The sequence below is a fragment of the Nannobrachium achirus genome, assembly GCF_963921795.1.
Source record: "Nannobrachium achirus genome assembly, chromosome: 5".
Classification (NCBI taxonomy): Eukaryota; Metazoa; Chordata; class Actinopteri; order Myctophiformes; family Myctophidae; genus Nannobrachium; species Nannobrachium achirus.
Window position 1 is genome coordinate 30,352,101 of NC_137814.1, and position 13,673 is coordinate 30,365,773.

General features: G+C 42.1%; 1 protein-coding gene across 3 annotated transcripts in view; it reads right to left on the reverse strand.

Annotated features, from left to right (window-relative positions):
- The window catches only part of LOC308284520 (sickle tail protein), a 62,671-nt gene that overhangs the window by 7,004 nt on the left and 41,994 nt on the right, over nt 1–13,673 (reverse strand). For 2 of the 3 annotated variants that reach the window (XM_080725171.1, XM_080725172.1), the window contains exons 12-22: nt 9,832–9,968; nt 9,055–9,202; nt 7,421–7,748; nt 6,789–6,923; nt 5,840–6,188; nt 5,069–5,206; nt 4,374–4,497; nt 3,876–3,950; nt 3,051–3,132; nt 2,223–2,456; nt 1,245–1,337 (exon numbers count right to left, since the gene is read on the reverse strand). In XM_080725171.1, the coding sequence (XP_080581297.1) occupies nt 1,245–1,337; nt 2,223–2,456; nt 3,051–3,132; nt 3,876–3,950; nt 4,374–4,497; nt 5,069–5,206; nt 5,840–6,188; nt 6,789–6,923; nt 7,421–7,748; nt 9,055–9,202; nt 9,832–9,968 (1,843 nt within the window). The remainder of the gene's footprint in view (nt 1–1,244; nt 1,338–2,222; nt 2,457–3,050; nt 3,133–3,875; nt 3,951–4,373; nt 4,498–5,068; nt 5,207–5,839; nt 6,189–6,788; nt 6,924–7,420; nt 7,749–9,054; nt 9,203–9,831; nt 9,969–13,673) is intronic. The other variant, XM_080725173.1, reaches the window with a different exon arrangement.

A 13,673-nucleotide genomic window follows, 5' to 3' on the forward strand; every position in this document is an offset into this window, starting at 1 on the left:
GAGAGAGAGTACAGGGATGAGAAACTGCATGGAAAACATTTTCCTGGTTTAGCAGGAATCAGTGTTTACAGGAAGTGGAAGTGAAGCATGGATTTCAACAGAAGAACCCACATCCTTCAGTTTCATCACTGGTTCAAAACCATGTTGAAGACACAGGCACAGGATGAGTAGTAAAATGCGGAGTAGATAGATGCCAGGTAGTAAGTACATTTCCACTGCAGAATGAATTAGCACCTCTCACATGGACTAGATAAGATACACTATAAGCCACAATAATATATTTTCTTTTGGTTAAAATCGTGCTACTGTATGAATTCAAGCAATATGCAATCGATGCCATGATTTATTGTGATTTGTGATCATACCACAACCTCAGAAGAAAGACTTTAGAGACAACCGTCTCTGAGGTATCATCACAATATACCACATCCTCTCGTGTATTATTGCTGAATGGGGATTTTATAATCCAACATTCTCAAACCGCTAATCTCTAAAGAACAAATTCTGAGCTATTTCTTTTTTGGCGATGGGTTCCAGATTGCTCCAGTGCTGACTTCTTAACCCAGGAATCCTTACTGTATTGTTGTCATCTAGACGTAAAAGATGATAATAATATAATAATAAATAGGATAAAAGAAATTCTGCTTTTTTGAGAGATACATTCATCTATAAAGGCTGAATAAGCAGTCCATATCAAAAGGACCAAGCATCTCATGGTAAGCAATAACATTCTCAGGCTCAAAAGTATGAGTGTGCGTGTGTGTGTGTGTGTGTGTGTGTGTGTGTGTGCACGTGTGTGTGCGCGCGTGTGTGTGCATGTGTGCGTGTGTGCGTGTGTGCGTGTGTGCGTGTGTGTGTGTGTGTGTGTGTGTGTGTGTGTGTGTGTGTGCGTGCATGTGTGAGAGAGAGAGAGCGGGAGCAAAAGAGAGAGCGAGTGAGAGAGAATTATTGTTAATCGTTAATGTTTTATAATGTTTTTTATTAGAGTTAGTATAGACCACAAAACAGGAATATAGTCCAAGCGTTAAGACAGCTTCCAGTGTCTCTATTATGCCTATGATTATAGAGTATACAGTACACAATTTCTTAAATGGTAGACTTAAGCTCATGCTGAATATTAGAATTTTGTTAGCAATCTGTGATTTTGTTAGTTTTATACTATTAGTGATTTAGTTAATGATTTATCTTTGGTTTAAATTCAGCAGCAAAGGCAAAAGCGCAGTTAACAGATTGTCTGCCTTTACCTTGGGGTCAATCTCTCGACTCTGCGGGTCAGAGGCAGAGAGGTCGACCACACATCTGCTCCCTATTTCCCTCAAAGTGCACAGCTGAAACACCTGGTTGAGAAGGGGTCAAAGGGGCAAAGGTCACTGGGAGCGTGGCGGGGTTGAGGTTCTGTCCTTTGCAATTAGTCCACGGCGCAAGTTGTTCCTCATTTGGATCTGTGTTCGTTTAGTTACGGAACATTTAAACCTCTGGAGTTGAATTTAATCAGTAAAAAAACAGTCTGATCACACCAAGCACTAGAACTATAACTGTCACTGTATGGTTCATCGTTGTCTTCATTATAGCTGTGGCACGGACTCTACAATCCTCTTAAGTTAGAACGATTTTTCAAAACAATATCTTTAGTTTATAGTTATAGTTATAATGCTTGTGGGGGCGAACAGCCCTTTAGCACTTAGTATGTGACAAATGTTGTCAGAGTTTTGACACGTCGGAATGCGGAGTAATAATCTGAAGTCTGATTTATGCTTAGTCGTACAATGGTGTCCTGTGCCGAAAATAGCTGATCTACAGCCCACCACGTGTCACACTGTGACGTGTTTTGGGCTTGTAGATTGGCTATTTTTGGCACAGGACACCGTCGTATGATGGAGAATATATTTGTTGGAAAATTAGTTTTGTGGGAGCGCTTTGAACGGAAGGTATGTGATGTAAGCCTTCATACCCAGACACTATTAATAACCGTCTCTCCTCCAACGTCCCAGCAATGTTTTTTATATCCAAGTTCACCGTAGAGCACTTCCATCAGATGGCAAAATCACAAGAGTTAATTTAACTCTGAGGGTGTAAATGGACCTACTGTGTAAGCTCTCAGAGTTAAATTAGGAGACAGGATTAGTCTGGTAGCTTCTTCCACCAGGTTATTTATTTGATTATATCCGTTTTATCTGAAGGTCAGAGATGTTAGTGTAGCCGTGCTGTATAAATACACCTACCTGGAGTTCCTTCATGAACATGTCATCCTCCTCTTCCTCCTCTTCTTCTTCTTCTTCGTCTTCCTCCGTGTCAGACAATTCTGTCACAGGGACAGAGGCAGGGCTGGGGGCCGGTGCCGGTGCCGGGGCCGGGGCTGACAGTGAGTGGGGGTTCGGGGGCTTGGGTTTGACCTCTGGGGGCTGCCGAGGGGGTTTGGGCTGGGGAGTCACGATTGCTTCCTTCGCTTCCTCATCCTGGGGACAAACACACAAAAAAAATATTATAGAAAAGCAAACTAACATTTTGCAAACAATTTGCAATTGCTTTTGCTCCCCATGCTTTAAGTTGTGATCAATTTCATTCAGAAACCGAGAAACAGCTTATTGGTCGAGTATGTCATGGTACAAGGAACTAGACATGATAGGTTGCTCTCTGCGGCCATGCAAACACAATATGAATTACAAATATGGCAAAAGAAGAAGATATCTGTGAGTCATTCAAACAATATCAACAGGAAGTGCAAAGATGATCGATTGAAATGTCATTGATTTTCACTTCTTCTGTGGGATGTCATATCAAAGTTTGAGGAGGAAACTGAAATCCCATAACACCACAGGAATTTAATTTTAACTAGTTCCTCCTATCCCCCCAAAATCTGGGACCTCTAAGTACTGCAGTATGTAACTGTGCATGCACGTCCACGCACGCACGCGCGCGCGCACACACACACACACACACACACACACACACACACACACACACACACACACACACACACACACACACACACACACACACACACACACACACACACACACACACACCTGTGCACACACACACACACACACCTGTGCACCAACAGGGTCTTTTCTGGTGAAGATGACCTCTCCTGACCTTCCTGTGGTGAGACCTGGGCTGGCAGGGTAGAACCTAGCAGAAGCAATAAGCAAGCAGCAATAGATACTGTCATTATTGTATTGTATAATTATTATAATATTATTAGGATAACAAAAATAATGAAGTGGAATATCAAGAACAAAGTGGGGACGCTCAGGGTTCCTCGAGGCAGTAGGGATGGAACGATATGAATGTGTCACTATTATTGTGACCAAAGAAATTGCGATTCACAATATTATCGCAATAATCAAAATATCCTCAACATCCATTATCCTGGGGTGGAACGTTTGCCAAAGAATAGCCGATGAACAAACGCGACGCGTTGTGAGCTGGTAGATCAGCTATTTTTTGGCAAAGAGATTTGGTAGAGAGTGAAAAAAAAACATCAAGTATGCTATTTCCAGGTCCATTTTACCAGTTATCGAGGGTTTAAATGGTACCGGATATGCAGCTCGGCAAATAAAAGCTGAATTGATCCCGATGCCAGACTGAAGGATAATTTCACGACAAATTTAAACCTCCACGATACGATTATTTTGAGTGTTTTCTTTATCACGATAAACGAGAATAACGATTATCGTCCCATCCCTCTAAATAGTCCCTTTAAAGGCAACAAAATGGACCCTTATTGGTTGCCTTTGTACGCTCTCAGAGTTATCGGGGTCCTTGAAATGAATAAGGTTGAGAAAAAACTCTTCTAGCTATAGAAAGATGTTTTTTTTTTCATGGGACTGATGGACCTGCAGTACCTGCAGTATACCTGCAGAGGGCAGTACCTGCGTGGTGGTGGAGGTGGCGGAGACTTCCCAGCCTTGTCAGGACTCTGCTGGCGCTCTCTCTCCACGCTGGGTCTGTCACAATTATGAAACAATCGTCTAATCGCAATTATTTGACATAATTGTGATTATTCGCCATAATCGCCATAATCGTTTCCATGTTGAAAATGTTTCATATATTTTCATAACATTTTCAAGAAAAGTGTAAATAGCAGATCTACAAGCTCACAATGCATAGCAATGCAACGCGTTGTGAGCTTGTAGATCGGCTATTTCCACTATCAATGTTTCTTTTAAGTATAAAGTTGTCAAATATGTCAGTCATTTCTTTGTTACAGTATGTCATATCTGCCATGTGCATTGTGCAACTTCAAAGCCTTACAAGCCAAACAGAAATGTAATAATTGTCAACGACAAAAACACAATGAAATCGTTAATCGCCATTATTTGAGTGACAATTAATCGTCATGTAAAATGTCATTATGGTGACAGCCGTACCTGCGGGGTTTCTCCACCAGCGGCCTGCCGGCCCGCTCAGCGCCTCCTGGGGGGACCGAGGAGGAGGGCTCCCCAGCGGGGGCCTCCGCAGGGGCCACGGCAGGCTGAGACACTTCTACTGGGGCTGAAGAGGAAGACACACCACAAAATGTATCACCGTTGCCTGGCAGATGCCTCTCCATGTTTTTAACCTTTTGTAAAATTGATGTCCTACAGTTAAGCTTGGTCATTACTACAGCGTGGTGACACTGAGTATTTTACTGTGTCGTCCGTACTCTAGAACACTGGTTCCCAATCCCAAGCAGTGGGTCGCCGACACATTTTTAAGGGTCATTTATTTTTTGGTTTCATACATTTTGTAATTGTTATTATTTCAAAACATTTTCAAAAAACATTCCTCAAAAAAGCAACATTATTCATGCAAAAAAATCATTAGTAATTTCATGAAGAAATAAAAGAAACATTTAAGAAATTCCATAAATTACAAAACCAGTGTTAAAGAAGTAGTGAAAATAGCCGATAGACCGGCTATTTTCACTACCGGTAGTTTGGTTCTCGGGCGAATATCTCTCTTTTGGTGCACAGGCTAAAAAGTATGGGAAACACTGCTCTAGAACGACATGAACGACACAAAGTAACCACGAAGCTGAACTTGTGTGTGAGTCTTTGGTCTTTATTTAAAGCTAGTAGCTGACCTTGGACAGGGGGTTTGGACTGGGGGGCGTCCACCTCATCGGGCACCTTGGGAGTGTTCTCCTCCAGAGGGTCTGATGATGTCCATGACTCCAGGGGCTGCTCTTTGGTCTCAGTGGGCTGCTCCCCTGGAGCTAGAGCTGAACATATTGGCAGAAATAGAATAACGTTAGGCAAAAGCATTTTGCAAAAATACTAGAAGAACAATTCGGCAAACGCGCTGCAACCCAATGTGTTGTGACAGTGGCGGTACAGTAGAGAGAGGAGGCTTAGGAAGTGGAGATCTGCGTGAAACTTTGTATGCACACTCCCTAGAGGCAAAGGAAAAACCTTTGCCCTGCATTTTTCACATCTGCCGTTTATAGCGCCACCAGGAGGCCGAGTTATGTAAAACAATTTTTTTTCTTCATATTACTCCTTCAGATTAATCAATATTTCATATTCCATTCTGATGGAATATGCACTTATCTTTGGATTTTCTTCTTAATAAAGTTGGTTCCTTCATTTTCTTTATGTAAAGCGAGTTTGGGTACTTAGAAAAGCACTATATAAATCTGAGCTATTATTATTAATCTCTAAATAGAGTGATCTAAACTGCTTCAGCACATGCTGAAGTTACATACGAGAATGTTCGCCTGTACATACATCCTGCGGCACTGTCTGTGAATATCATTATCATCTGTCATCTGTTCTGTCAATCAATCAATCAATCAATCAATCAATCAATCAATCAATCAATCAAAGAAACACTCGATCGTATTATAAAAGGTTACCTTGCTGAGTTAGGTCCAAGGCGGGCTCTGGCTCCGTGTCAGTCCCGGAGGAGGAAGGAGGAAGGAGAGGAGGAGGAGAGGGATCCTCTCTTGTGACTGAAACCTCCAAGTCTGGTATGGAGCTCATCATGCTGGCCTGGGCTTCTTGGAGGATCTGCTCAAAGTCTGTGCTGGTGGTGCTGGTGGTGGTGCTGGGGGTGGAGGTACTGCTGGAGCTGGTGGTGAGGGGAGGCTGAGGAGAGCCTGCAGTTGGAGTCGGTTCAGGTTCACTGATGTTGGCGTCATTCTGGATGGTTTGGTGTGGCGTCGCCTCACTCTGGTTCCCCTCCGGAGATTGTCTCTCTGTAGACTGAAGAGAAACACAGACACAGCCTTAGTGGAGAAATGTTTAACTAAATAATACAAACAAGACAATTCAAATATCTTTCACAGTAAAAACTGCAGTTAATCCATCCTTCTAAAACTGATAGTTTCACTATTTTTTTTGTCACATTGTAAAATACTAAATAAACAAGTTCTGCATGTTCCAGTATCACTCTGTCAACATTTGTTTAGTACCATATTCACTGTAACATTCCATGGATGTAATACTGCGCATGTGCAAGGCTTTGCAAATCACTTTAAAACAAGGCAGATACCGCAAACTCTGTACCGTCCATGCATTTGCACATTTTGCCCCAGGGATTACTTTCTTAATCTAAATCTAAATGTTTGTTAAAACGGTTTTAATTGGGATATGTCTATGATTTTCATGTTGCATTGTTGGTAACCCTTTTAGAAAAGCAATACCCCACGCAAGGTTTACCGTGATTTTACAACAGCTAAGCTAAGAACATAGCTGTTATCCAACAGCAGCCTCTTGTGGTTTATTGCTACTCTAGTCTGAGTGTACAAGTGGAAGCAGACCCTTACAGGTCTTCTCAGCGACGGTAAAATAGTGAACACTGACCTCGGTGTCTGTCACAGTGTGCTTGTTGATGCTAGTGTCCTCTGCTGAAGTCAGTGTGGTCTGGCTATCTGCTGGCTCTGCAGAGGGCTTCCTCTTCTGCAGGGCAGGGCTGTTCTCTCTGCTACGTGGGCTCACCTTTGCACAGCCAACACAACACCATTCAAATATTTCCTGACAGTGAATGCTTATTGAGGGAATGGCTAGGACTTAACTAGTTTTATTTAATGCTGTGTTTTAAAATTACTCTTTGTTTATTACCCAGAGGATATTCACACTGGCACTATGGGACCAGTAGTCTACACTACTACACTATAATGTGACAGACTGATGATATCACAACCGAGTTGATACCACACTTATTGATGGGTGTGGGTTTGTTTTGTTTTTGTTTTATGTACTCTATTTAAATCTGGAATATATTCTGATTGTTTGGCTTGGTTACCGTCAACGTACTTTCATTACAACTACTTTTTTCCAAACATAAGGTTATGTACGTAGGTCAAGCATTTACAAGCTATTCCTTTCTGACCACCTTTAACTATGTAACAGTTTATGTTGATGTATGCGATGTTAAGGATACTGGTGAAGACGATCAGAATAAACAAAACAAGTGGTTGTTAGATCAGAAATACCTTGGCCACGCTGGGGGAGTCTCGCCCATGGGTGGGGGTCAGCGGTGGGCTTGGGTGGTGGTTGCATGACTGGATGACGGCCGCGGCGGTCCGCACATGGTGGGGCATGACGGGAGAGGCAGGGCCAGCCAACCTGCCTTCAGCCCGCGTCCCAGAGGGCACTGGGCTGGGAAGAGGCGGCTTGACCGAGGAACGAGGCTGGGGCTTGGGGGAGTTTTGGGGAGTCAGGCTCCTGGTAAGACCCTGTTCTGGTTCCCAGGCCTCCCCTGGGACGGCTCTGGCAGAGGTGGTGGACTCAGGGAGGTGGGGGTGGCCTTCTGTCACATACCTGAAGGGGAGGTTTGAAAAGTGGAGAACAGAGATTGTAAAGGGTGGGATTTACTGTGTTTTTCTGACAGTGTTTTTCTGACATTCACAAGCACCCTCTTGCTACTTACATGAGGGTGGAGACTGCTTGCACTTGGGCATAGTCAAAGCAGCGGAACATCGTAGTAATTTGTCATACTCAGCAACAATACACATGTATTAATAGAGCATCCATGAGCGCCCAGCTAATAAATGTCATGAAGTTTAAACTGTTTGAATTTTGACGTTGTTTATGGTGACTTTGTGTGTCCAGACAGTCCACAGTTTCCTGACCTGTGCAACACAGAAAACGAATGTTGTGTGGAGGGATAGTTTGTTTCCATTCTCTATTACAGGTAAAAGCCACTAATGTTGGAATAACGGTCCACATTTATCCTTTCAGGAGGCTGAACAGACTACCAGATGTATTCAACATGTTTATATTCAATCATTTCGGATCCATTTTAATGTTCACAAGACTATGATATCACCATGACATGATTTAGTCATGACTCATGTACGATGATGAAATCTACTTATAAACATTTTCATAACCCCAGATGTTGCTTAAGTATAAAAATGTGAAAACAATAAAAAGTAGCAAGTGCCATAGATTTGAAGATTCACAATTGCCCTGCAAGTAAAGTTTTTAGCAATATTATTATTGCTAGCAAGTAGATTAGCTATTTTTGGTGCGCAACCAAGTACAGGGTCCCCACACATCTTTACCAATTCATTTCCAAAACCTTTCCAAAACGTTTCCAGAATATTTAACACGATTTCCATGACTATATAACAATAATTCAGCTCAATAACGAGTCGCTTACTCCTATGCGCAATGCCCAAAGAGAGGTAGTGTATGGCAGTGGTTCTCAACCTTTTCTGGCCGTGACCCACGAAATAATCATATTTGAACTGGGGACCCGGCACCCTGAAGAGCACTAAGAGTAGAGGAATTTTGTACAACACGGTTTTATTGTGAAAATAGCCGATCTGTAGATCAGCTATTTTCACAATTTCTGCCTCTAATATTTGACATTTTGGCTAATGTTTAATTTGTCATTTCAGAGGTATTAACAAAATCAATAACCAAAGACAAGGCATAGCAATTTTTTCAAGGACCTTCCAGGACCCTTGATCAATGCCAAAACTTTTCCAGTACAATATTTTTCTAATTTCAAATCATTTCCAGGAATTTCATGACCGTGGGAACCCTGCAAGTATTAACTCAGGCTTCAGTGTGAGTGCTGCACAAGCAACACGAAACCAACAGTCAAAGGAGGGTTTACCTGCGGAGGCCACTGAGGCTCTCTGTGAGGGCCTTGACCCTCTTCAGCATGCTGTCCATCCTGTGAGGCTCCTCCTTGAGGAAACGCACCGCCTCCACCTCCACCCGCAGCACCGAGCGCATCTTCAGCTGTAACTCTGGAAACTCACCTGTAGAGGAGAATAGGGATGGAACGATTGGGGGTGTGTGGGTTGGGATGGGGCAGGGTGAAGGAGGGAGGGATTGATGTAGGAAAAGATATGAATGAGGGGTGAGAATTAAAGAGACCATTACCTTTTGCTTATGTAATGTTGTAACATATCGTCACTGTCGGGCAGAAACCTCGTATCTCCAAGTTTCAAATGTGTATGTTTTTTGGCAAAGTAAAGCCCAGCTTTATCATACAAGGCCGTCACACAAAGGTAGTGAAAACAGCAGATCTGCAAGCACACAACGCCTCGCGGTGCGAGGCGTTGTGTGCTTGTAGATTGGCTGTTTTCGCTAGTTTAAATCATTTTTAAAATGATAAATGCAAAACGAATGGTTTGGACATACAAGGTTTTCACCCGACAACGACAACATTTTATACTGAATTGTAAAACAGTGTTGACTGCATTTAATCCATCTCCCATGTATGTGTATTGTGAATGTGAAGAGAAGAATAGAGAAAAGCCAATTTCAGCAGTGACAGCGGCTCGCAACAGAGTAAATATAATGGAGTAGATATTAAAGGCATTGCTATGCAAGAAGGTAAACGATGCAAACACAGAAAATACAAAGCACAAGCTAGACAACAGACCTTTGAGTGCAGCCAAGGCCTCCCCGACTCTCCTGAGATTGACTGCTCCCTCCTCTACGTCCCTCAAGGTGACTGACGGCTGCCCAGGACTGGACGCAGACTCTCGTTTCAAATGCTCCACGTAACCCTCCAACTCACTGAATGAGAGAGAGAGAGAGAGAGAGATAACACCAGTAAGACTCCCTAATCGGGAGATAAGCAACAGTCAGGTCGCAGCGTGATCTTAGGGCAAAATGTGTAGAAGCAGTGTCCAAAAATGTGTTTGAAAAAATCGGCCTGATGGTGGCGCTATATGGGACAGATCCATGTTGATGACATGAGTGTAGACATTCTGGCCCTCATTTATCAACGTGGTGCAGATCAAAATTTGGGCATACACCGAAATTTAGGCAAGTCTCGACATTTATCATTTCAACGTGACTTTGACGTTGGCGAACTGAGGTGGTGTAGGAATCATCCTACACCACTTTGTTCCATTGTAGACGTGCGGAGCAGCATTGTCTCACTATCTGATAGGCAATGGACACATGTATCCACTCGAAAATGTATATCCAACACAAAAATAAATAATCCTGTGAAAATATAACATTTTATAGCATTTAAGTGTTTAAGACAGTGCAGCTGGCTATGAGCTTGAATGATATTTAATGTACTGTAATACCCTTTTATTAACATAAGATGGCAGCAGGTGTTGCATTTTAGGTGGACTGTCCCTAGTATACTGGCATAGACATAGAGGTACTGTCCCTAGTATACTGGCATAGACATAGAGGTACTGTCCCTAGTATACTGGCATAGACATAGAGGTGCAGTTCAGCTCAGAAAACTAATCTGCTAATTCCGTTGAGGCAAGGAAACCTGCTTTTATGTTATTAATTGCTTCCAGGGGTTTCCTAATTATCTAAGCATTTGGTTTTAGGAAACCCATTCAAAATCCTTTGCATTTTTGCTTACTGCATCAGTTTGAAAACTGAACACTTCAAACTGAAATCTTCTACGAACAGGAAATGTTAACTTCTTAGACACCTTTTCATCAGAGAGCAGTGAAATGGAATTAATATAAGCTAGGTAGGATTTATGAGTAATACCTGAGGCTTACTGCATGTCATATCTCTGTGTTTTTCAAAGAGGTTGGCTCAGAATCCAAATGTGGATCGTGGGCAGATTAAAACGGGTTCCCATATTTATTTTTTAAGGTGTCATAATAAAACTACTTCAAAAGCCAATAGGTTTTTTTTTAGTAGTTCACCTTAGTAAGTCTCAGGCTGAACTGTAGCTTTGGTCAAATATTGGTTGATCAGTTTATTCAGTAAACTATAAATTAACTTTGGGTGGAGAGAAAAACTAAAATAGCCTATAACGTAATTAGGAGTCTCCTAAAATATAACGTAATTTGAAAGGTACTGTTCCTTCTAGTCCTGAGTAAGATCTGGTGCGGGAACTAAAACGGAAAGCACATTTTATGCATGGTGAATTGTCACTGTGTTGAGTCGACTGAAGTCGGTAGCAGGCTCTGTGGTTACTGGTTAGTGAGGCCAAAACCAAAACATCAAAACAAGTTAAGTTGAAGAACCTGATCAGGGCTCATGGTCTCCCTTCCAAGAATACTCAGTGAGGTGCTGCGTTGACAAAGTGCCAGGAAAACCAGTTTGACTATGTCTGTGTTTGAGTCTGGGCATTCTGTGTGTCTCTGTCTGTGTGTGCCTAATATGTATTTAGATTACTAACGTGGACACACACGTCAGGATACATGTGTGGGCTATAAGCCTACAGTATGCTTTGAACTTCCACTCACTCAATTGTTGGTTTTCATGACATGAATCAATTACTATTGTTATTCTTGACAGTGTGTATAATTTAGTATCCAGATTATCCATCCTTCCATCTTCAACCGCTTATCCGGAATCGGGTCGCGTGGGTAACAGTTCCAACAGAGATGTCCAGTGTTCCCTCTCCTGAGCAACATTATGCACTTCCTCCGGGGTCAGATTAGAGTTACTGAATTCCATTTGAATACTTTAAAAATGATTCTACATTTTTATGTAATCATCCAAACATCTGATATACATCAGTACATCTTCATGCTTGTTGTGTTGTGTTATATTTTACCAAATGAACAAAAAATAAAACCAAAGATGCGAGAAGTGAGCACATTGAGACATTATTTTAGAGGGACAGAAGGCCAAACTGAGGGGCAACGGCAGCCAAGACCTTCATGACCTCCGTGAAATTCCTGGCCCGGTGTCACACCTAGGCTAAACTATCTTTTAGTTTAGTTTTAGTTAACTCTAATGATGATATACCGGTATGTACAGTAAGGTCATGAACTGATTCCTCTGAATTATTTTAAATTCTAGTAGAAATAATGCATTTTGCACTTTTGAATACGCATACTGTATATGCAAAGCACATGTGCCTTGCCTGTTTACCCTAATGAAGCCATAGCGCAAATGTATGTGGATGATTACGTTTCTCTTCTGTTCAAATCAAACCTTTACTCACAAAAAAGTCATGGCCACAATACTTCTGTCAACAAGTCAAGCATGAGAACGGTAACATCCAGGGAAAACAGAGGGACTGTGTAGAATCCAAACCCACTCAGAGCCAAGCAGCAAGCAGCCACATGTCTCACGCACACGCACACACACACACACACACACACACACACACACACACACACACACACACACACACACACACACACACACACACACACTCACAGTTGGGAAGGCAAGCGTGGGAAAGAATGGGGGTTGGAAAATAAAACAAAAGAAGTCATCAACCAGCATGTTGTTTTCATAGCGATAACAACGAATAAGAAGAAAGTATAATATCGTCGTGGTCGGTTGGTATGTCCAAAACCGTTTGTTTTGTATTCATCATTTTTAAATGATGATTTAAACTAGTGAAAACAGCTGATCTACACAACGCCTCGTTGTGTGCTTGTAGATCAGCTGTTTTCACTACTTTTGTGAGATGGCCATATGATGAGGCAGTGCTTTACATTGCGAAAAGATGTACAAATTTGAAACTTGGAGATACTAGGTTTCTGCCCGACAGTGACGATATGTTGGTTCCATTGATCCAAGCCGGGAACAAAATCGATCGATTCAATTGATCATTCAAATAAACATGCTGTGAAAATGCCCAGGCATTATGTACTGTAGACACACACAGAGAGGGGATACCATGTACACTAACACTACAATGTCATTGTGGCATCTCTCTCCTATCTGCACTCCAAATGTAAACAAAAAGAATCCTTACCACCTAAAGACCAAATCAGAATGTTTCTATACAACAATCCAAAAAAATCTAGGTGACAAGTCAAGACTAACTGAGCTTCATGATGACATGTTGTTATAATACAGGATGCATTAAATGTCTTGGCTTAAGTCCATAATTTACATGTAATTATGGTAAATTTCCCCAAAGGGGAATTTCCAATATTCCAAATGTGGTTTAACACTGTTAATCTTATGTTATTTGTGGTTGCATGGGAAAGGGACAGCTGGAGCTCTCTGCTGGAACCGATAATCGGTTGAAGATGGATGGATGGATGGATGGATGGATGGATGGATGGAGGGAGGGATGGATGGATGGATGGATGGATGGATGGATGGATGGATGGTTGAGGCGGTATGATATTCCAATTGTTACCAGTCATTTTAACCAGGGAAATACTTATTTCTGGAGGTTGTGGTTTGCCAGCCAAGGACTGTGTGTGCAAAGTTTGACATGGATAGGGGCAACGGTGCCGGAGATAAGAGTAGGGCAAAAGTGTGACGTGACGTGACGTGACGTGACGGACAGACAGACAGACAGACAGACTGACTGACTGA